The sequence below is a fragment of the Peromyscus maniculatus genome, chromosome 12 (assembly GCF_049852395.1).
Source record: "Peromyscus maniculatus bairdii isolate BWxNUB_F1_BW_parent chromosome 12, HU_Pman_BW_mat_3.1, whole genome shotgun sequence".
Classification (NCBI taxonomy): Eukaryota; Metazoa; Chordata; class Mammalia; order Rodentia; family Cricetidae; genus Peromyscus; species Peromyscus maniculatus.
The window spans coordinates 80653902-80678237 of NC_134863.1; the positions used below are offsets into that span (position 1 = coordinate 80653902).

The 24336-nt window shown below is 47.3% G+C and overlaps 1 protein-coding gene across 2 annotated transcripts in view; it reads left to right on the top strand.

Annotated features, from left to right (window-relative positions):
• The window catches only part of Ifnar2 (interferon alpha and beta receptor subunit 2), a 36283-nt gene extending 12583 nt beyond the window's left edge, over nt 1-23700 (top strand). Inside the window, exons 2-10 of one of the 2 annotated variants that reach the window (XM_042259534.2) lie at nt 2453-2544; nt 3673-3714; nt 4547-4670; nt 6702-6871; nt 7565-7624; nt 10400-10566; nt 12601-12778; nt 19266-19387; nt 21452-23700. In XM_042259534.2, the coding sequence (XP_042115468.1) occupies nt 2490-2544; nt 3673-3714; nt 4547-4670; nt 6702-6871; nt 7565-7624; nt 10400-10566; nt 12601-12778; nt 19266-19387; nt 21452-22174 (1641 nt within the window). In that variant the 5' untranslated portion in view covers nt 2453-2489 and the 3' untranslated portion in view covers nt 22175-23700. The remainder of the gene's footprint in view (nt 1-2452; nt 2545-3672; nt 3715-4546; nt 4671-6701; nt 6872-7564; nt 7625-10399; nt 10567-12600; nt 12779-19265; nt 19388-21451) is intronic. The other variant, XM_042259535.2, reaches the window with a different exon arrangement.
• The last annotated feature ends 636 nt before the right edge of the window (nt 23701-24336 follow it).

The following is a 24336-nucleotide window of genomic DNA, read 5'->3' on the forward strand; positions in this document are numbered from 1 at the left end:
AGCTTTCCTTGGTGAACATCCCACATTCTTGACATCTCTGGTAACCTAGGGTCTCCATTGCAACATGGGCTTAACCTGAACAGCTTCACACCTTCACAGGAGATGCATGCAAGAAGTACATGCTACGCCTCCCTCAGGAACTTTCTGAAACATTGGTGTAAGAGTCCGTTAATCTACTCACTCTTGGATCTTGCACTCCTACAAAAAAAAACAGCACCACACAGAACACCAACATCTGCGGCCACCTTGAGATGTAGGCTGGCCTCCCTGGACCACAGCCGCTGTCCAGCAGCAGCTTTCCAGTAGGGAAGGGGATAACAATGTATTCTACCTATGTCTTCAGATGCTTTCTTTTCACGTGAAACGCATTGTTATAGCCTGGAGCTCTCAATGGGTGCCATCTTGCCTTCAAGATAACTTTCTTCGGATTCTCATCGAGTGCGAACTCCCTAGTGTCTCTTTAGTGGCGCTGACATCTTTAAAGTCGCCAGTGTGTCATCCACACCCACCTTGCCTGCAACTTTAAACATTCCCTTCCTTGCCAGACTGCATGAGTTTCTGTGCATTTCGGCCTCACCCGTTGCTCCCTTTCACCATACAGATGGCTAAGAGTGATGAGCAGTAACCATGACAGCCTGCATCAGCATCCTGTCTTTAATTAAGATGTCCTCCTCCAACAAATCAGTCCATTACTTCCAACTCAGCCTGCTCAGGTTCTCAGGACACAGGCAGATCCTTTGCCAGACTACACCACAAATGACCTTTAGCCAACTTCCCTATAGAGTCCTTGTTCCTCTCTGAAACCATCTGGGTACAGTCTTTCCTGCTTGTATGTCTGAGAGCATTTTGGTCTTCCATATTCCTACTTAAAGCTTGAAGCACTTTTTAGGCACTTAAAATGGCTGCAAAATCTTCCGCATTCCTCCAGAAAAACCATTCCAAAATGCTTAGGAACCACATGGTCAAGGTTGTAACAGCAATGGCTACACTTGTTACCAGTATTCTGTATTAGTTACTTTTCCCACCTCTGTAAACAATACCTGAACCCAAGCAACTCAAAGGAAGTTGTGTTGGCTCACGTCTTGAGAGGGTCTAATCCACCAAAGCAGGGAGGACATGGCAGAGTCGGTGGTGGGTGGAGCAATTTCATGGGACAGTGTGTCCATAGGGGCGTACTGTGCAACTATATTAAAAAACAAGAGCATTTTCTCAAATTTATTTTTTATTTTATTTTTTTTTAAGATTTATTTATTTATTATGTATACAACATGTATGACTGCAGGCCAGAAGAGGGCACCAGATCTTAATACAGACGGTTGGGAGCCACCATGTGGTTGCTGGGAATTGAACTCAGGGCCTCTGTGAGAGCAGTCAGTGCTCTTAACCTCTGAGCCATCATCTCTCCAGCCCTCAAATTAATTTTTAGGAGAAAATGTTCTACCTCTTGTCTGAAAGAAAGGGAAATACATTTGGCCAGGATGGTGGTGCCTGTCTGTAATCCTAGCACTTGGGAGGCTGAGGCAGGAGGCTTGCTCAAGTTCAAGCCAGCCTGTGTCACATAATAATAATATAGGTGCTGGAGAGATGGCTCAGCAGTTAAGGGTGTACACAAGATTCACATTCTGGCTGGGCGGCGGTGACGCATGCTTTTAATCCCTGCACTCAGGAGATAGAGGCAGGCAGATCTTTGTGAGTTCAAGGCCAACCTGGTCTACAGAGTGAGATCCAGGAAAGATGCAAAGCTACACAGAAAAACCCTGTCTTGAAACCCCCCCCCCAAAAAAAAAAAAAAAACCCAGAAGATTCACATATTCACATTCAATCCTCAGAACCCATGAAGGGTGGCTCATAACTGCCGGTAACTCTTCCAACGACTTAGGCCTCCACAGGCACCCCTGCTCACATACACATACCCACACACGGATACATGGTTAGATATTTATATATTTATTTTAATAATTAAAAATAAATTAACCAAACGCCTATTTCCTGTTCAAGCATTTAAACTTTTAAAAAGTCTCCTTAACTAGGGATTGGTACCACAAGCTGGACGAAGAACCGAGCAAATCAATGGTCCAATCCCAAGGAACTAGGAAAGATGAAACCAAGCATTCGGCTGCCTTTTTGTCCATGCTGGCTTCAAACTCCCAATGTAGCTGAGGGTGACCTTGAACTTCTGATCCTCTCCTACCTCTCTGAGTGCTTAGATGGCAGATGTGCACCACCACGCTGAGTTTATGGAGACCAGTCCAGGGCTACCAACAGAACCACATCTGCAGCTTGAATTCAGCAATTCTTCCTCACCCTTTATTATCATATTCGTGTGTGTGTGTGTGTGTGTGTGTGTGTGTGTGTGTGTGTGTGTGTGTGTGTGTATCGTATATATACATATATATTACAATTTAATCGGGTACTTCTGAGTTTTGATCACCTCAATATTCATTTCTTTCAGATGTGAGAGCAAGGAAAGGACTTCCAAACTCACCAGGATGCTTTCAAACCGCGCCTTCTCCGCCCTCAGTGTGCTTAACCTGTGTCTTGTGGGTAGGTGCTACTTTTCATCACAGCTGTTAGAGGAGCAAGCCTGCGTGTCATTACACACAGCCCTGTATTTAAGCCAGAGAAATGTAAGGCACACTGTATTAGGAAAATGCCCTTGTTCTTTATAATCGAAGGGTGATTGCTCTCCATACCCTTAAGCCTAATCCACGGTGGAGTTTGGAAGAGAACAACCCCCTCATCTCTTTCCAGGGACACACACTGAAAACCCAGCCCTGAGCCTGGCTTTATGCATTTTATTTATTTTCTTAGTCCTTTTCTTCTCTACAGTTCTATTTTCTCACACCCTTTCTCTTCTTTCCTCTTCACTGTTTCACCTGACAGATGACCACAGTGTCGCGTGTCCCATCATTTGTCCTTAGGGAATCCAAGAGTGTGACAATTGTCTCAGTGTAGGCATCCATGGATAATGTGTAGCACCCATGATCTCCACCCTCTGTAAAATGCCAGGAACCACACTCCCCTTAAGTCACTGCAAGATCTGGAAATAGACGCTCCCCCTTACCTGTACCCACTCCAGGAGGCCAACACTCACTAATTCCCATCACCAATACCCTCTCATCTTCTGTCACCCTTGGTAAATATCTTTACCTTTATAGTGTTTTTTTTAATGTATTTATTTATTTTATTTTATTTTATTGGTTTTTTTGAGACAGAGTTTCTCTGTGTAGCTTTGTGCCTTTCCTGGAACTCACTCTGTAGCCCAGGCTGGCCTCGAACTCACAGAGATCCACCTGGCTCTGCCTCCCAAGTGCTGGGATCAAAGGCATGAGCCACTACCGCCCAGCCCTTTAAAGTGTATTAATTGCCAGCATGCTTATTTATATTCTGAGATATTTTTCATATAGACAGCTGCTCCTCAGACACTCCCTCTTCCTACCCAACCCTTTCTATTATGTCCAATCCCAGAGACCTCCCTTTACATCTGCCCCGAACGCCATCCTCAGATCATACAAGTGTCAGTGGTACCAACGTTGGCCAGGGACATCTCTGTTCTCCACAAGCACATCTCAGTGTTAATTGGTGCATGTATGTCAAAGACTCTGAAATTTACAGTGATGCTGATAATCTGAGCCCAGAATAAACCCCATTGTAACTTGTTTTTCTTCCTAGTGTATGTGAGCCTACAGCTTACTTCATCATCTGCTTTTGAGGGTAAGAATTATCCTGAATTTGACTAAATTTAATGCAAGGGTCAAAGTGTGGGGCTTACAGACAGAGAAAAGAGAAGTTTGATCTCAAATATGCTGACAAGTTTATTGGAATCCTTTGTCCCTACGAGGAGCTAAGATTGTCTAACTGCAGTTTTCATTATTTGTCTCCTAAAACTAACATAAGAGAAAAAAAAAACACTAGAGGTCATTAAGAAGACCTCTTACAGGGACACTGAAGCTTTTAATCTCTCGTGATTAAAAGAATGAAGAAACGAAATATAATCCAGACATAATTTCTCTTTAATTTAGAATCTTCTACATATTGGTTTCAGATAAAGGAAAATAAGTTTTTTAAATTAAAATTCCTCCTCTTTTTTTTTTTTGTGACCAGGAGAATAAAAGTTCAATGGGGAATTGAGTTGGGGAAAGGGAGGGATGGAGAGAGACAGAAAGATAGAGAGAGGGAGAGGATGAAGTGGGTGGAGAGGAGAGGACAGGGAGGGAGTGTGGAAGTCCACCCTTGGTCCAGAATGAACTTGGTTATTTCGAATCCACAGACTGTACAATTGATGAACTGGAGAAGCCCTTTGTCCCAGTCTGTTTAGAGGCTGCTGAGTTCCTGTTTGTGAACTCTCCTGTTCTGACAACGTCGTCACCAATCAACTGAATTGCTTCATTTCCCACGTCCAGTAGACTTCCTGCACTTTCCAGATGCCAGGAGGTTTCCCCTGGGGCTTCTCTGTGGGACTCTAGGTCTGAGCTCCTGAGCTGGAGAGCAATCCTGAGTTCCAAATTTCATTTTTTTTTTTCTTTTCACCTCCTCTTCCCTCCAGCGTCTCCAAATGAATCCTGCACTCTAAATCTGACATTACGAAACTTCCGGCTAGTTTTATCATGGGAATTAAAAAACAAATCCATCCCACCAACTCACTATACCTTTTGGTACACAATCATGAGGTTGGTTGACATTTCATTTTCGTCTCTTCCTGAACATATGTTCTCTTTCTTTCTATTATGTGATTTCTCCCCTGCATATACATACTTTCTATCTCAGATTTTTCTTAAGTTGATTTGTATGTGTGTGGGGGTGTGTGTGCATGTGGTTGCCGAGGGCAGAGGTTGATGTTAGCTTTCTGCCTCACTCATTCTCTTCCTTGGTTTGTGAGACAGCCTCTGTCACTGGGCTTGAAGATTCTGCTAGGTTGGCTGGCCAGCAAGTCCCGAGGACTTGACTCTGTCTCCACGGGCCTAGGATTACAGGTGCTGCCTCCATGCCCTTCTTTCCGTGTGATGCTGGGGATTGAACTCAGGTCCTCAAGCTTGCCAGACAAACACTTTACTGACTCAGCCATCTTCCCAACTCTCTGTCTTGGATTTTTTTTTTTTTTAATTCAGGACCTTAAAAGGCCAGATTCAAAACGCTGGCCTTTTCTTAATTAATTTGAATTCTTTAATAACCCAAAGCTATCTGGGGACAAAGCTTGTGTTCATAACCAAAGCCAGACTCTTGCAGTTTACGGTTTCCACAGTGATCCCCCTTCAGTCTCTCTGACGTTGAAAGGTCTAGCTTCCCATGGGGCTCAAAGGTCTGTTGACCATATTGATGGTTAACGTCCATGTTTCTTTACTCATGGAGACAAGTTAGACTCCAGAAAGCCCTGGTGGACAAGCTTGGGTCCAAAGTCATTTGGTCGCTGACCAGCTAAATATTTGGCCCAGAGTTTTTGTCTCTGCTTAAAGGTGGCTGCAAGGGGAAAAGATGGAATTGATGGAGACTACCATGGCCCTCTTGTTCCCACATTCAGCGGCCGCTTTCTACATCCTTGCTTTGACCAAGTAGCTCTTTGGAGAGAGAGCGTGTGCATGTGTAAGCACTGTCTCCTGGCCCAACATGTCCTCTTCCTGAGTATGTATCTGCCTTCCAGCTGTTAAACTGGCCAGGGGAGAGCAAGGGTCTCTTGTGAATTTCCCTTTCTCCTGCCACGTCTTGGTTTTTATCTGCTTGATGATCACACATGTCGTAACCCACCCATTCTAGTTTCATTTCTGTTCCTGTGATAAAATACCCTGGCCGAAAGGAACTTGGGGAAGAAAGGGGTTTATTTGGATTACAATTCCAGGTTACAGTCCATTGCTGAGGGAAGTCAAGGCAGGGATTCAAGTATCTCATCGCCGTCCTGAGCAGACAGAGAACAGATGCATGGGTCCTTGCTTGCTCGTTTACTCCAATCCCCCAGCTAGCTTGCTCTGTGAGCTCTGCTCACGCAGTTCAGCACCCAGCCCAGGAAGCAGGGCCACCCACCTTCAGGGTGGGGCTTCCAGCCTCAATTCACAATCAAGACAGTCACCTACAGACATGTCCATAGGCTAACTCCATCCAGATAATTCTTCAACCCTAGGTTCTCTCCCCTACCCAGTGTTAACATTGGCAGTCAAAGCTACCCGGCTCTTTCTCTTTCTTCCTCAAGCTTGGTGGATCAGATGTCCATGTTGTCCCTGAACTAACACAGTTCTGACTTAAGACTGAGCTATAATATGACCTTCAGGCACAGAGAGAGAGGTCTCTGGAAAGCAGGCATACTTACCCTAGATTGTGAGGGAGGTCTGAGGTGTGGCCAGGAAAGCCCAAGCCCGAAGTTTATTCATTCATTCATTCATTCATTCATGCATGCATACATGCATGCATGCATGCAGTAGATTGCATCCATGGAACAAAAACCCTTCCCTCTAGGCCCAGGTCTTCAGAAAGAAGCTGGGAACATCACTAAACAAAAAAAGCTATAATGTAGCAATGGAAATGAACCCTTAGGGGGAAAAATCCAGAAGAGATTAAAAGTGTGGAGACAGGAGAGTTTAACATGGTCAGCTTTAAAATAAAGTAAGCGTGGGACATGTGGGCAGAGCCCTAAAGGAAAAAAATGAGGTGCACAAAATGGACTCTCGGACCACACATGCTCAGCTTTCCTTTTTCATGCCCCTCCCCAAAAGCAAACTAGAAGCTCCGAAGGTTTTGGAGAACTGCACAAACATCACGGAATCATCTTGTGACGTGACTGATGAGTGGAGTGACATGAACGAGAACTATGTTCCCATCATTGAGATTTACAGAAGAGACTCTATGAAGAGCCATTGTGGAGACTCCATCTTAGCCACAGACAGTGAGTGGGTCTCTGTGTCTCTCAGCGTCATCAGTGGTTTGACACAAAAGAGGAAGTTTGGCAAAGGGGTTTGGCGTGAGAGCGGGGCTGACTTCTGGCCCTACCTTGTGCGGTCATTTGATTGCTCAGAGCCTCAGCTTTGCGATCTGAAAAGTGGGTCCATAACCTGGACTTCTCACATTATCATGCAGAACCTGTATAAGGCAGGTTTTCAGTAATTGCCACTGTTTTCTGGTTCTCTTTACATCCTGACAGGAAGTGGGGAGGAGCCTGACAGGAAGTGGGGAGGAGCCTGACGGGAAGTGGGGAGGAAGGTTTGCATGGTCCTTCCTTAGCTGTCACATCAGTTTAGGCCAGTGTCTTCCTGACTACCACAACCTGTCTGAGACCCACTAAAACTGCATGTGTGAACACCTTGGGCCCTCAGCTCACAGGTGAGTGGGGTCAGGAGTCGGGTGACCCCTTTCTCTCTTTCCCTGTGTCTGAAGGCCACTCCCTGGGCACTTGTGTTCGTGGCTCCAGTTCCATTACCTTGTCAATTTCTAGATTTACAACAGGTTTCCAAGGTAATGATTTGGTTTAAGCATTGCTGTTACAGACCGAGTAGGTGTGTTGTACCCGTTTCGAGAAACCCCTGAGACCACCAAGGAGCCGGTTTCCTATGCAAGCACATAAGGGTCCTTTTGTTGTCAGGTCCAACCAGGGACACCACCAAGCAAATGAAAAGAAATGCGGCGGCGGCCACAGGCCCAGGTGTGGAGGGTTTTTATAGAGAAAGACTGCAAGCTGGGAATTGGCATCTTGGGATTGGGCAGAAGGGATATGGGGCAAGGTGATTTTTTGAAACTATTGGTCTAGACTTTTGGCGAGAAACCACATTTGCAACCATTGGGTTGTACTTTTGGCGGGGAACCACAACTTGCTCGGCAGGATTATCTGGACTGCTCAGCAGGATTATCTGGACATCTTCAAGGGCCGTAAACCACAGGCAGAATGTCTGCAGGAGCATACTGCCCCGTGCCTGTTCGAGTTGTCATGGTACTTTCCTGAGGTCCTTCCTGGAACTGAGTACAGCAGGTGGTCTAAGATGGTGGCCCTAGCCTAAAGTGGGGTTTGTATTGCCTTCACAGGTGTGTGCACGCACACATACTTGGCAAAGTAATAACAGTGGCTGAACCATGACCCGTGGTTCAGATCTTATGAGGTCACTGCAGTGGTATGCAGTCTTTGGATCAATGTTCCTATCTGTGCATACACTCACAGAAAAGAAATTGAAGAACAATTTATAGATCATGATAAGGAATATATATTAAAGTAATGGGTGTTTTTCTTGATCAAAACGATAAATACGAAAAAGATACTAAAAACTAAGATCACCAGGTGTGGTGGTGCACACACCCCTGTAATCCCAGCACTGGTGAGCCTGAGACAGGAGGATTACTGCAGGTTTGAGGTCAGCCAGGGCTACATAGTAAGACCCTTTGTCAAACAAACAAACAAAACAAAACGCCCAGGATTAGAAAAACAACACAGACACCATGTTTGGACACCATTCTTCTGAACATGTATATATATTTAAAAAAAGTGACATAAGCCAGCAAGATGGCTCCGTGAGAAAAGGCACTTGTCACCGACCTGTTCAATCTCTGGAGCCCACATGGTAGAGAGCAAGCTGATTCCCAAAGTTGTCCTCTGACCTCCACACATGTGCTGTGATACATGTGCCCACACACAAATAAAATAAAAACTTAAAAAAAAAAAAACACCTTAAAACAGTAGATGTATTTATATCAAATATGGAGAGAATAAATAGAATAAAAAGCCTTAACATGTGACCACTCTAACCAAGAATTCCCACTTAATCATTTGTTATAAAGGAATGACCGAGAGGACTGGAGTGAAGACTCTTCAGTTAAGAGTACAACAGTGTTCTGCACAGCTGCTGACTTCAGTTCCCAGCATCCACAGGGTGGCTCACAACCACCTCTAACTCCAGCTTCAGGGATCTGCTGCCCTCTTCCGGCCTCTGCAGGCAACTGCACTTGTGTGCACCTTCCCCACAAACATGCACACATACACATCATTTAAAATTCAAACAAACAACAAGAAAACCCCCAAACGTTTAAAAGGAAAAAGAGCCAGGCAGTGGTGGTACACATCTGTAATCCCATCACTCAGGAAGCAGAGGCAGGTGGATCTCTGTGAATTGAGGCCAGCCTGGTCTACCAAGTGAGTTTCAAGACAGCCAGAGCTGTTACACAGAGAAACCCTGTCTCAGAAAAACCTGAGAGAGAGAAATGACTAAGGACAAATGTGAAGATTTAGCTCCAAGAGCACTGAATAACACATTGATTCTTTTCATAAATATTAAGGATAATCCGTTTGTTTAAAATAGTGAATCAGCCAGGGTCTAGAACACAAGGATTTACATTCAACCTGGAAAGTTTTGAGGTGAGCTGGGGGTCAGTGATGCCCCATAAAGGCCAGAGAAGAAAACTTTGGACTTTGCGGTCCACATACAGTCTCTGCCTTGGGTTGTTCTTCGTGTTTTCCTTTAAGATCCCTAAAAAACAAGCAAAATCATCCAAGAAAAAAATCTGAGATTGCAGGTTGTGTCAAAGGTCTAACCCATGAGACATGGATTTCTAACCCTTGGGGTAGATAAATAGGTATTAAATGTGTATGAAATATAATTAGGTGAGCCGGCATGGTGGCTCATGCTTGCAATCTCAGTACTGAAGAACCAGAGGTAGGAAATTGTGAGTTCAAGGCCAGCCTGGGCTGTGTAGGAAAAATCTGGGTTGTTTTTGTTTGTTTGTTTTAAGTAAAGTGAAATTATAAAAAAAAAAAATTGTGGGTTAGAAGGACTTAATTTCAGTGTGTGTGTTTGTAAGCATACATGTGCATGTATAGCCATTTATTTATACCCCAGTTAATACTTGTGAATACATATATATTTATATACATACATTGTAGAAAAATTGATTATACTCAAAGAAAATTCCCACCTGTATTTTCTATAATTGTATGTTATTATTATGTTCATGTTGAATTATGAAGACAAATCATTTTAAATTTTGTATCTAGAATACAGCTTGAGAACTGGGACACTGTTGCCCTCCACCTCAAATCTGTCTACAATGTGCCATGGGGATGCTAATGAATCACTTTTTCATTCTGTTTTTCACGAGTAAATCCAAGCAATGCTCTACAGCCAGGGTTAGAAGCTCATTTAGACAGAATTAGCCTGTCTTTTTTTTTTTGGGGGGGGGGGCGTTCCGAGACAGGGTTTCTCTGTGTAGCTTTGCACCTTTCCTGGAACTCACCTGGTAGCCCAGGCTGGCCTCAAACTCACAGAGATCCACCTGCCTCTGCCTCCCAAGTGCTGGGATTAAAGGCGTGCGCCACCACCGCCCAGCCATTAGCCTGTCTTTAGAAGAAAGAGTATTGTGTCCAATGACATGAGGAGCTATTGTTGCATATCTGAGCACTGACTCGTACTCATTTCTCATTCTGTTTCCCACACAGTTACCGTTGAGCCACCGGAGTTTGAGGTTGTTGGCTTCACGGATCACATAAATGTGATAATGAAACTTCCACCTGTCACTCCGAAGATATACGGGGAGAGCATATGGAAGACACTAGGTTACACACCATTTGTCATCAAGGAGCAGGCGGGGAGAAGCATTAAGATGGTAAGTGGATCCCAGTGCTCAGATCAAAGCACACCCCGAGCTGGCTGTGTCCATCTTTTCAAGAACTGTGTAAAGTCAGGGAAGGGCTGCCTTAGAGGAGGTAGCCCAGTGTCTTCTGTCATGTCCAACACTCAGCATGGGGGGAGGGGATAAGAAAAGGGGAGAGAAGTTGTATCATCTACTGTCACATGTCAGCCACGCTCCTTCACGTTCGAACCACGAATTGCAGCATTTTAGACTATTTCAGAAATGAGGTGTGTTTACTAGGATAATAACAACACTGTAGGATGAAAGCCTTAGACAGCAGGCCTTTAAATCAAATTCAGGCGTGAGATAAAAAAAAAAAAAAAAAGGCCGTGGGTGTAACCCAGGCAACAGGTGGGAGTAGCCTGGACCAGTTGTTGGTGATGTCATCTTCCAGTGCTATATGTGTTTTATAAATGGACTCCACAGTGTGGAGTTGCCATTAGCTGAAATACGAGGACCCTGGACAAAGCTCAGGTAGGATGTGTTAAGTGTGAGATGTCAATATGGTGTTCAGAAGGGGACGGTGGCAGGCATTGCAGGCCCTGTGTCTGGAGATAAAGGGAGCATCCTGTGATAAGAGCGCCTTTGGTGAGTCAGTCGTGGGGCAGAGCCTGGATGGAATGGGCTCCAGGAGAGCCTTGCAGGTCTTGGTCTCCCCTGAGCCTTTCTTTCAAAGGGGAGGAATGATCTGCAGCAGCAGCTGTAGCGGGCGAGCCTGAGAGGAGAGTTTCTAAGTGGGAGGCGTGACGGCGGCATGTCCACATGCAGCTGGAATGTCCTAGAGAAGGTGATAGTGGAATCTCCGTGGGATATCCTAGAGAGTTAGTGGAATGTTCGGAGCAAAGTAAAGAGTGCCTGTGGCCGGGAACAGGGACCGTGGGGCACACAGCACAGACGCAGAAAGAAGGAAGAGCGCGGCTCAGTCCGTTTTCTGTTCCCGTAAAGAAATACCTGTGGCTCTATGCTTGATCGAGAAGGAGGTTTATTTTGACTCTTGCTTTTGGAGTTAAGGTTGAGAGACGATGTTTGATGATGGCCCTCCCACTAACAGACTACCGCCTGAAGAGAACGGGGAGTATGCATGGGTGTGTTCAGGGGTACTTTTCTTTTGGAGCCACCAGGTTTTAGTCATGGGGCTCCCTCCACTCAAATGACCCAAACTAATCCTCATCACATCCCAAAGGCCGCACCTCTGAACGCTATTGTCAGTTAGGGTTCAGCCCCCAGTGAGGATTCTGTTTCAACATAGGAACCTCTGGAGGGCACACTCAACCGTGTCCAAACAGAAACAGAGGTCACCTGCTTGGCGGGAGCCTGTGCCCGGTGAGACCGCCAGCTACCGTCCATCCAAGGCATGCTCAGGCCCCTGGGAGCCGACTTCACACCCTTCCTCTGGGAGGTGCCAGGCTTGCTGCTGCCCAGTCTCCACCCCTGTCCCACTTCCCTTCTCCGTTACTTCCCTCCATGCTTGAGCTTGTGGTTCGTTGAGCTGTCTGCCTGATTAATGACAAAGAGAAGCTGGTAGACACGGTCTTACCGAAGGCTTGCACGGCTAGAAGTCCCGACGTCAGGAATTGCTGCAGAGAATGCACTTGAGATACTGTAAAATAAGACGTTTTACAGAGCTGTTGTGTAGGGTCGAGATGGGGCTAAGGAAACACGATGATGTAGCAGAAATGATGTCATGGAAACCTTCATCCCCTTCAGGACTTTTTCTTCTCATCCATAAAATGGAGCCGATAGGCCAGATGTCATGGTTTTAAAACATGTGCATATGTATAAACATGTGGTTTGGCGATAAATTGCTTGCTTCTAGAGATAGCTATCCCTTTTCAGTAGTTAGTCCTATGATGTTTTTAAACCTGTTTATGATTTGAAAATGGAGCCGTTGGGCCTCACTTCTCACCAAGGTCTCAACTGATCTCTCTCTCCTCCCTCCCTCTCTGTATGTGTGTGTGTCTGTGTCTGTGTGTGTCTGTCTATGTGTGTCTATGTTTCTTTTTACAGCACAAGCCCAAAATGAATAACGCCACTGGGAACTTCACCTACGTCCTTCGGGACTTACTTCCAAACACAAACTACTGTGTATCTGTTTATTTTGAAGCTGAGACTTCCAGTAAAAACCTGGAAGCCCCTCCAACGTCTCCCCTTAAATGCACCCTCCTTCAGCCTGACCAGGAATCAGGTATGGCTAGGTTTTTAAAATTTGCACTTTTATTTTGATGGAAAATCTGCTGAATGAAAGAAAAAAACCCTCAAGTTCTAGTGTGCTACTTCTTCCAATAAATGCATGTCACGGAGCTGTTCCTACTGGTCCGTCTCTAATGTCTGTCCTGCCGTAAGAATAACCAAATATCTGCCTGAGAAGGTCAGATCCCTGTGGCACTTTCGTTTAGGAAATCTGGGTTCAATTAAGCACTGTGTGCCCTTTGGCCATCGTTTGTGCCTAGTGCTAGAAGACTCGAAGTTGCTTGAAGTCCTGGCATTAAAAGCCTGGGAAGGTGCAGGATGGGAACTGGGGTCTTGGGTGTGGGGCCTAAGAACTTGGCTATGCATGTAGAGGGCAGGAGCCTTCTGAGCAGAGAGGAGACAGCCCCTGGCGAAGTCAGGACGCCTTTCCACGGTTCTCACAGACTGTGGAACACCCCAACCTTTCTTTATCTGAGAAGCCGAGTGGCCAGAACAGGGGAGCTCCGGCAGGGAGCGTAGGTGTGGTGGAGCACGCCTGTACTCTGGCCTTCGGGGAGGTGAGGCAGGATGATAAGTGTGAGGCCACCCTGTGCTGCGTAGCCAGTTTCAAGCCAGCCTGGGTTATATAGCAAGAGCCTGTCTCAAAAAAAAAAAAAAAAGACATGGAAAGAAGCGGTTGAGTTTAGGTGCCCTCTCTCCAGGGACCTCACTAAAAGAAAAAGGGTCTGAAAAGCCCCCTCAGAGACAGCTTTCTAAATTCCTCAGCCCCAAAGACAGCCTCCTAAACATTGTCATGCATCAGAGTGGAGATTGTATTTGCAAGGGAATGGAGAGATGTTTGAATCGCAAATGTCCCCCACAGATGGGCACATAATTGGCGCTCTTGACCTCCAGCTGATGGCACCATTTTGGGTCTTTCTGGAAGCTTTGGGGGGTTGGATCTAACCTTGGAAGGCCATGCCCACCCCTGGTTCCTGCTGTGTGGCGCGTTCTCTGCTTCCCATCCCCCACTTGAACAGCTTCTGGTGCACACTCCTGCCATCAAGCCGGGCTCCTCGGACCTCCTTCCCTGCCAGGAAGGACAAACTCTCTGAAACCATGAGCCAAAGCAAATCTTGTCATTTCTGCTCTCGGGCAGACTGCCATAATGTTGCCAAAGTAACGATTACAACCGACTTAGCCACTTGGGGGAATCCAGCAAGCTGCATGGCCTGGCACCAGAGTGGTCTGAGAGCCGTGAGACTTCACGGCCTCACTGATCTCCTCCAAGCCAAAGGAGACACAGACTGGTACTAAAGGCAAAAGGCCAGCCTTTACCTTAAGTTGTGTTCCAGCATATTCATGTCTGACCCCAGGCCTCTTAACTCCACCATAGCCAACACTTCAGCCCACTTCTGACCCATTACCCAGTCAGAGCAGAGCAGGCGGGATAAGGACCTATTTCCACACATCCCCCACTTCAGATGCTAGCCACAAGTTCAAGGTCTCCAGACCACATGGACTCCTGTCCAAAATTCCTCTCAGATCCAATAATTGGATGATGTGCCTCCCAGAACGTATGTGGCTATTCGGGATAAAGGTCCTACATGAGTCTAGTGAAGAACTGCATGGGACAAGGGATGGAGGGCCTGGACACAAGGCTTCTTCTGTGCAGTCAGCCGCCCTGAACGTCAGTATGTTCACTGACCCAGAAGAACACCAAGTCCCATGTTCAGGGATTTAGCTGGGTCTAAGTCACTGGCCACAACATGAGACTTAATCTCCTAAAGGAGGGCCGGACTAGAAGGGATTGCACCTCCTGGTCATACCGGTTACTTTCTCTACCGATCAGCCCTCATCCTGAAGCTGTCTCGCTCCCTCCAGGGGTCACGTCATTAGCATAAACTTAGATGTAGTTGCTACCTTAGTCTTTTTTCTGTTGCTATAATGAAATAACCCAAGTGGATAACTTTATAAAGAAGGGACATTAAGGGAGTGGAGAGATAGCTTAGTAGCTAAAAGCACTGGCTGCTCTTCCAGAGGTCCTGAGTTCAATTCCCAGCAACCACACGGCGGCTCATAACTATCTATAGTGGGATCTGATGCCCTCTTCTGGCATAAACTCCTACATGCAGATAGAACGCTTGTATACATAAAATAAATAAATAAATCTGAGAGAGAGAGAGAGAGAGAGAGAGAGAGAGAGAGAGAGAGAGAGAGAGAGAGAGAGATTTCTCCTAGTATTATGGGCTGGGAACTCCAAACTGTGAAGGCTTCCTTTCTGAGTCATAGCATTGTAGGAGATGTCACATGCCATGGAGGGGAAGTAGCAAGCTTAGGCCAAAGTCACATCGGCAGCCTCTCAGTCATTCCCATAATGACTCCGTCCATGAGGGCAGAGCCTGGTGACCGAAGCGCTTCCTAAACACCCCACCTCCCTGTACCTTCTCAGTGGACACTGACTGCACAGGAGGCTTTGCAGCCATAGCAGAGCCCAAGTGGTGGCTGTGAAAACAGCAGCTTTCACTAAGGGACTCTCACTCAGGAGGTCAGGAGGGAGAGAGAGAGGTGTATTTGAGCATATGCATATGTATGTATACTTGTACGTAAAACATCATGATCTTATATACAGATAAAAACTCTCACAAGCAATCATAATTCAAGTCAGGGTCGATGAAATGGCTCAGTAGGTAAAGGTGCTTGCTGCCACGTCTGATCCCCAGAGCACACACAGTGGGAGAAAAGAATGAACTCCGGAAGGTTGTCTTGTAACCTCCAGAAGCACACTGTGGCATGTGCACGCGCGCACACACACACACACACACACACACACACACACACACACACACACTGAAAAATAAATTCACGCTAGCAGAACTGCAGAGGAAGGTTGACTGTGACGAGCTGCTGGCCCAGCAGCTGCCCGCTCTCTGGAGGCTGACCTACCCTCCCTCCCCGCCCTGAGCTCCGCCTGCTAAGACATGGGCTTGCAATAGCATGGTGGGGAGCCATCCCACCATCGTCCGGTGTGAGGACATCGTTTTATGTGTCTTCGGCCTCCCTTCCGTCATTAACTGAGACAGTCAAGGGGCAAGGAAGCACAACTATCCAAACAGCTGTGCTTTCTTGTCTGGCCCTCAGCAGTCACACAGATTCAGATAATATGACCCCCTCCCACTGACCAGCTGCCGTCTGAGCTATTCTCAACCAGCAAAACCAGTGGTCCAGCGGGCGCAACTTGATGGACGGCTGAGACCAGGGCGTACTCTTAGGGTAACAGCCACAGGAGGATTCTAGCCCAGAGATGTGGTGAGACATCAACCCCTTGTTGATTCCTAAACTCAGCCGTGGTCTCTTAGCAAACCCCGAGGATCTATTCACTTGACAAACACATCAGTGGCAGAAATCGCAATCTCCGATGTTGTGGGACTCCCATCGCAGTAGGAGACAAAAATCTTGAGATTAAAAGATAGAAATAAAATGACAGGAAGGACCATCGGGGATGGGGAGGGGGGCAGGGGGGGCTGGGAGAAAGCAAGACAGCAGGTGAAGGCGTGTCTGAGGAGGGGTGGGCAGCCACTATTTTAAATATGGCCTTCTTGGCGCACATCCCCTTCAATTCCTGTTCAACTGTGGTTTGTGTGGAGGTGGGCGAACCTCAGAAGGGGATGAGAGAGCAAGTGTAGACCAGCAAGAACTAGTGGGTGTCCTCAGCATGGGTGCCCTTGGCTCAGCAGCCCAATGCCGGGGGGGGCTTCTCGGGAACTTGTCACACCCTCCGTCACTGGGGTGGTTAGTCATCCTGGGTGGTGTGATCGGCAGGGTGGTGTGATCGGCAGGGTGGTGTGATCGGCAGGGTGGTGTGATCGGCAGGGTGGTGTGATCGGCAGGGTGGTGTGATCGGCAGGTGGGAGCAACCTTGCCTTGGCCGAGTCAAGTCCTTGGGAAGCAGCTCACACTTAGCTGTTGGCACGCACCGAAGCATCCATGGCCCGCTGATGGGTAAAGGGGTGTGGGTGGGACACCGACGGCATCCGCCACCGATGGCCAAAGGGAGTGCTTCCTGGATGAGGGCCCAAGGGAGGTGTGGTGGGCAGAGGAACGGCCACATAAAGATATCTGTGTCTTGACTCTAGATATGTCAACATGCTTCCTGCTGTGGCCAAAGAGGCTTGGTGGTTCCTAATAAATTCAGAATGGAGATAGATTGTCCCAGGCCACCCAGGTGGGCCTCCTGGGAGCACAGAGGACCTTACAAGGAAAGGAGACAGAGGACAGTGAGACTGGGAGTCACCTGTCAGCTGGCTCTGAGGATGAAGGAGGCGCTCTCCAAAGCGGAAAAAGGCACAGAATGGATCTCTGATGATGATCCCGCAAACACCCTGACCTTGACTCCCGTGAAACTCATTTTGGATGTCTAGCATCGAATTGTAAGCCAATCTGAGTTGAGCTGGGCTTTGCCACCTTGCTTCTGTAGGCAAGACCATAGGAGCAAAGCAAATGTGTCTCAGAGACATAGCAAGGAGGGAATTTCCGTACAATGGGTCCAGCGAGTGCTAAGCGCCTGAAGCAGCGTTGACTTGCACTGGAGTGGGCAAAGGAGGAACAGTACCTGGTCTGGGTCAGAGAGGGTGGGAGAATCCAGATGCTGTAGGTCTTGACAAGTCATTAGATGGGGACCCCAGGGGGATCTAATGGGGATGTAGGGGAACAATGGTATACCACCAAGGGGGATCCAGGCAGCTCCCTGGCAGTCACTGCAATAATCCGAGTGGTTCTCATCCAGAGAGACCAGCGGGGAAGAGCTCCGAGAAGCATTAGCCATCATCAGTCCACTGCAGAGAAGAGCAGTCTTTTTTTTTTTTTTTTTTTTTTTTTTTTTTTTTTTTAAGACAGGGTTTCTCTGTGTAGCTTTGTGCCTTTCCTGGGACTCACTTGGTAGTCCAGGCTGGCCTCAAACTCACAGAGATCTGCCTGCCTCTGCCTCCCGAGTGCTGGGATTAAAGGCGTGCGCCACCACCGCCTGGCTGAGAAGAGCAGTCTTAAATCACTGTCCTTGTGGAAAGACAAGACACATCCAAGGCCAAGATTTGAAGATACAAATCTGGCCTCTGCTTCCCAGAATGAGCTGATCCAACCCTCTCTTAGGAAGCTGATCTACAACGATACCCAAGTAACCGGCCACAACCCGGGAGAGCTTTATTTTACGTTACCACTAAGCTAAAAACAAACACAAAATCTTCGAGTGACGAAGACGTCTGAGACAGATGACAAACCGCCCTGTGAGGAGAAGCATTGCTCTGACTTGCTGCGGACTGCTGTTTGCACAACGTGCTTTGCAGGGTGTCCTCTGAGCTGACTGCACTGCTCTCCCCTAGACTCTTTAGAAAGCGGGGTAGACCTGTGAATCATCTGTGAGTCAGAATCCTCACATCATGCCAAGGCCTCGCCCCTGGGGGTTATTCGGGTTTATCTCTCCCTTCTTAGGAAGTGTGTAAAGATGTGGTGTGTGTCTGAAAGCTGTGCCTCTGAGCCTAGGCCTGGGAATGCTCCACATTCGCTCTCCACGGGCCGAGACTGGGTTCGGAAGTCGGTGTTAACCACCAGGGTCTCGTTAATTCGCCGTTTAGAAGGCTTGAAGCGTGCGATCCATTTTCAGTCCCTTCCTCTATGTCTGTTTTTCCCTGAAGCTCTGGATACAGGGTTCCTGCTAATTTGGGTCCTTTCTGGAATTTAAGAGAACTGTGAGTGAGGCGACCCACTGCGCCTCAGGCCACTCATTTTTACTAAAGGGAAACATCTGCTTTCAACTCGGAGGTAGAAATCTTCCAAAAGGAAGCAGGCCAAGGAGTTAAGAGAAGCTCTTCATAGGCAAAGCAAGCACGGCGTTTGGGTTCCTGCTGTGGCCGAGCCTCCAAGCCTCCCAATGGCCCAGTTGGTTTTCCAGGCTGATGTTCCATCCCCCAACTCTTCCACCAGGGGCCATAGGGATGAGCATCACAGGCATTTGAGATGTGAGAGAGAACACGGGTTTCTAGTTCTGCCCAATTGTTTTGTTTTGTTTCGTTTCGTTTCTTTTTCGAGACAGGGTTTCTCTGTGTAGTGTTGGTGCCTGTCCTGGATCTCACTCTGTAGACCAGGCTGGCCTCGAACTCAGAGAGATCCACCTGGCTCTGCCTCTGAGTGCTGGGATTAAAGGCGTGCGCCCCCACTGCCCGTCTGTTTCTGCCCAGTTTTGATCTTCAGAGTTTAAAGAGCCACAGACAGCTAGCAGCTACTCTATTGCAGCTATAGAATGTAAACTATTTTTTTAATTTTTCCTTTGAAAATCTAAATATATTTTGTTTAAAATATATGCACTTAGGTTAGCTTCCATTCTTTGGTATTTAGCAATATAATTTTTTTCAAACTTTTGCTTCCCCTGCATTAACTTCTGACACCAGACCAATGTGACCATGCATTGAATTTCTTTTGAATAAAGTCATGTATCTTTTCATCAACAGGATCGTCAGACTTTGCCATAGGAATGATTATTGGGTGTTCGTTAATGGTGGTCTTCTTAATCACCATCATGCTGAAACGGACTGGTTATATATGCTTAAAAAACACTTTCCCCAAAGTCTTGGTATGTAGTTTTTCTATCTTTTTTTCTTATTTTAACTTAATAATTTTTATTATAGATGTAACATGCTTGCAAGAAAGAGTCTCATTTTCCAAAAACATCAGTCATCTTGGTCAATCTAGATTCTTTGTTATCCCTGCAAGTCTCAAATGCGTTTGGGCATTTTCTGTTTTCTGTAGTTTCTACCTATTCTCTCTCCCTCTCCATCTCTCTGGACCTCCTATGTTTCCACTCAACTGCCTTTCCCGACCACTTATCATTTCTCCTACCATATTGCCCCCCCCCCATTTCACATTTTTTTGTACCATTCCAAATAGAAACGCCTTGTTTTCTCCTGGCGCAGCTCATCTGCCTTACTCCGCTCTCCCGGCAGCCGCTGTCCCCCCACAGCTCGCAGCTCTAGTCCCTTTGTGCTGGCGTTTCCTTGGGTCTGTCTGCTACCGCTCTCCATTAAGCAAACCCTCTGGAAAGAGGAAAATATGACACTCCAGGCCGAGCGTGTTTGCAGATGCATGGTTACCAGAAAGTTCAATGTGGAGGGATCAAGCTCAGAGTCTTGAACATGCCAGTAAACATTTTAAATGGTTACTGTTTCGAATCTGACAAATCCTTGTTGACTCTCTACTGAATATGTATTCCCAGTGTCGGTGTGTGGAACAAGGCAAATGAAAGCCCCGCCCACGGGCCTTAGTTTGAAGTGTAGGGCAGACAGTGATCATTTATAAATGAGACGATTAAGCTCAAAAGTTCACATTACTCCGAAGCTAAATTTGTACGTCAGTAATCTGCCCGACATCGTGAGCACTGGTCCAGCAAAGCTAGACAGGAGACTGTCCCAAAGAAAAAAATCAAAAGTTTTGGCAAAGCCACTGTGTACTTAAACTGACTGTGTTTAATCAGAGAATAAGAATGAAGCTGTTTCCAGCCTCAGAGAAATTAAGTGCTCACACCACTGTGTAAAGCCACTGAATTTTCTCCCACACAAACAACCATGTATCTTATGCCCAGATCAAGAAAATGGGCACACACACACACACACACACACACACACACACGCGCGCACGCACACGCACACAGCCAGCTCACCCTGAATTCTCGCTTGCCACCTTCCAAAGCACTAATGCTCACCAAGATTAGTCCAGATTTCTAGTGGCATAGGTTATTTGCCTGGTTTTTATATTTATAGGAATGGATTTTCATTAGCCCCAAAATCCATACAATTACAGAAGCCGCGAATTACTTTTTTAATTTAAGGAGTGAATCTAATAACATGCACGCCCATCACATAGGAAAGGATCCAGTCTTACTGAAAAGGGTAACTGTCAAAGCAGAAGCCCAGAAACTCGGGTCCAGGCATAGACGCCTGATGTGTAACAGTGACCCTGCAATCTGGTGGAGTGATCATGGCTGGTGACGGGGCTGTCTGTACTAGAGGGATTACATGGGATCCCTCTCTACCTCACGCCACACACAGCTAAATGCATAAGAAGTCTAGAGGCTGGGTGTGGAATCCCGTAGCATGGAGTATGCGTAGCAGGCAAAGGGCCCTGAATTTAATTCCCAGCCAGCACACACACACACAGACACACACACACACACACACAGAGAGAGAGAGAGAGAGAGAGAGAGAGAGAGAGAGAGAGAGAGAGAGAGAGAGCTTCATGCAGCCACAGACAAGGCATCTAACTGCATCTGAGTGAACTCTTCCTTGGCAGTAGTGTCTGAGCGATGCAGTGTTCCATTCAGGCAGCATTTGTGTTGTACCTGAGTTCTGTAAACAATCTAGAAGGATCGAAAGTGTGCCTGAGGGAGTGCAGAGGTGGCATGCAAATGCTGTGACATTTTATGTGGAGGACCTTAGCACCCTTGGCTTTGGAGATACAGGAGCAGTGCCCGGCAGCTGGCAAGTGCCGCACAACCGTCTGTTTCTCATGTGAGCACATCCACATCGCCTCACGGGGAATGATAAGTTTTATGTTAAAGAGCCAATATGAGTGAAAGACTTTCTCTCTCTCCCTCCCTCCCTCCTTCTGTCCTCCCTCCCTCTCTCCCTCTTTCTCTCCCTAGAACTTCCATAACTTTTTATCGTGGATATATTCTGAACTGCCACCCTCAGAGGCAATCAACAAGGTGGAGGTCATTCCTACGAACAAAAAGAAGAAAGTGTGGAATTACGATTATGGAGACGAAAGTGACAGCGATGACGAAGTCCCCAAAGCAAGTGCCACTGGTTACACCATGCATGGACTGATGGGCAAGCTTCTGAACCAGGCCTCTGACTCCTCAGCCAGCCCCCGGGAGTCCCGCCTAGAGGAAGACTCCGCTGCTGAGGAATCTGATGCAGCTGCAGCAGAGGCTGCGGCCGAGCCAGAGCTCGGCCCAGAGGCTGCGGTGGGATCAGGCTTCAGGCCTTCAGAAGACCCGAGTGGCCCCTACGAGAGGAGAGAGAGTGAGCTCCAGGACTCCTTCCCCGGGGATGACAGCAGCTCCGTGAATGGGCCGGAGGACAAAGTTATCTTCAACGTGAACCTAAACTCTGTGTTTTTGAGAGCTCTCCATGATGACTCCGAAGAAGCCTCAGAGGTGCTATCTCTTGCAGAAGACACGGTCCACCTAGACGAGGGTCCCCACAGGACAGAGTCAGGCCTCCTGATGGCCGGTGGGGACGGGACACAACTGACCCATCCCGGCTTCTCTTCCCAGAGTCTGTGGACTGAGGACGAGTCATCTGAAAAAACAGACACGTCAGACTCTGATGCTGACGCAGGGGATGGCTACATTATGAGATGACTCCAGAAGCCAGTCATTAGCTCGAGCTGAGCACCTACAGGGCTCTCTCTTCACAGCCTGACTCGATACCTGGTGGCCTGCAGGTGTCTGTGAGGGACGGACCAGGGAACTGTAGCGCCCTCACGGTTCTTGCTGACGGCCTTCTCTCTGCACATTCCCAGTTTGGGAAATCCATTTTGTTTACGTGGGTTATGAGCATGCGCCGCTCATCCCCTTTCCACTAATGCACTAAGGGTGTTATGTTTCCCAGGGAACAGTGTTCAGCGGGGCTTTCAGAGGCAGCCACGTCCTCTGGTTATTTCTAGGAAATGATTAAGTGGAAGAAGAGAAAAGGACAGAAAAGCTGGTCAAGCAGTGTTTAGAAGGGCTCAGGGAATGAGCCTGAAAGCAGGCAAAAGCATGCCGTACAGGGAGGGAAGGGCATGCCGTACAGGGGTAGGAAGGAGGTGCACGCACAAATCAGGTGCCTCAGACCATTTCCTCCACTCGGAGACGTTCATTCTCGCCCATCCATAAAACCCTCCACAGTAAAGTGGGGGTAGGAGAAGCCATATGAGTAATTCTAGGATCCGACAGGCGGCTCAGAGAGAGAGGACACTGGTGTGGTGGAGGGTGACGGGGCAAAATCTCAGTGCCTACCGTATTTTGATGTTTTGCTTTTTGTTTTTAAAGAGCAAAAGCGAGCATTTCAAGGTCTTCAGAATAAAGAGGGGGTACGAGCCTTCCAGTCCCACTTCAAGATTTTTAAAACGCTCTTTGTACAGATTTGGATCACGGTCGCTGTGAGTCTGGGAGAGGAAAGTTCTCAGGTGTCACAGAGGGGGAGCCGAACATCTGACGGTTAACGGGTGACTTTGGGGTTCTTGTGCAGTTTTTATTTATTGATATGCGATGACCCTTCCATCTTCCACGTCTCTAGCACTGTGATTACAGGACTGCATTGTCATAAGATTGGACCCAGGGCTTCAGGGGTGCCAGGCGAGCACTGCGCCAGCCCCCCCCACCCCGGTATTTTCTCACCTCTTTGAGCTTCAGTTGCCTCGTTTATGAAATAAAGGGAGTGGGTTGAGTCATCTGCACCACCCTAGAGGCCTGGGACCAATGCTAGAAAGGGAGATAAAGACCCAAGTTGGAGGTGCTGAGCCCCAGAGGCACCCGGGATGGATGGAGGGTATAGGACCGTCCCATCTTGCCAGTTTCTCACACCTTTCTTCTATTCAGAAAGGGAAAGCCACATGGGTCCTGGCTCAAAGATTTCTGGTGGGTTCCTCATGTCACTCCTCCAGAGCAATCCAGAAGGCCTCCGAGGAAGAGACCTAATAAAACCCCACAGGAAAGAGACCCTACACAAACCATCTCTCAGCCCTCCGAATACATCGATCATCTATCTATCCAGGCTCATTCACTGTTTCTTTTAAGTTTTGCATAATTGCTAGAAAATAGTTTTTAACGCTTGCAATTATTTTTTTTAATTTTGTATGTTTGAAGGTTGTCAGAGGATAATACAAAAATACTTTTTCATACAAGCCTGTGGTCTTTTGAGTCATTTCTCAATAGAATGTTTCTCACTAGAATGTATTTCTTTAGCATATTTGTGGTTCTGCTCGCATTTCAAGACTGTACCTACCTTCTTTGTCTAAATCTGCAGAGTGGCCTGCTGGGTTTCCCCGCCTCCCCCACTCACGTGCGTATTTTATTTTAGACATGTAGTCAGCCGGACTACTATGGATTTTCCCACCTCACCACCTGATCCGTTTAAGAAGAGGAAATTAAAGCTTTATCAGCAGTCTTGAGCAAGAAGCAAGTTACCTCGAAGTGAACAAATCGGCCTTGTGCCATAGCCTTGGGGTGGGGAGGGGCACTAAAATTTTCGAAACTATGCTGAGGGGGCGCTCTGAGTCACCTTTTGTTTGGGGAACAGGACTTTGCAGAAGTAATGCTTCAGTGGAGGAAAAAACAGAGAGCACTAAGCGATACTGAGAAAAGGAACTGCCCAGCGCCGGGGAAGCTGAGGCAGAGGAGGATCGCTTCGAATTCCGGGCCAGTCTGGGCTCCATAGAAAGACACTGCCTCAACATCCACCCCCCTAGGAAAAGAGAAAGAAACTCAGAGAAAGAGAGAAGCAGGATGAAGGCGGCGGGGGGCGGGGAGGGGGGTGTTAA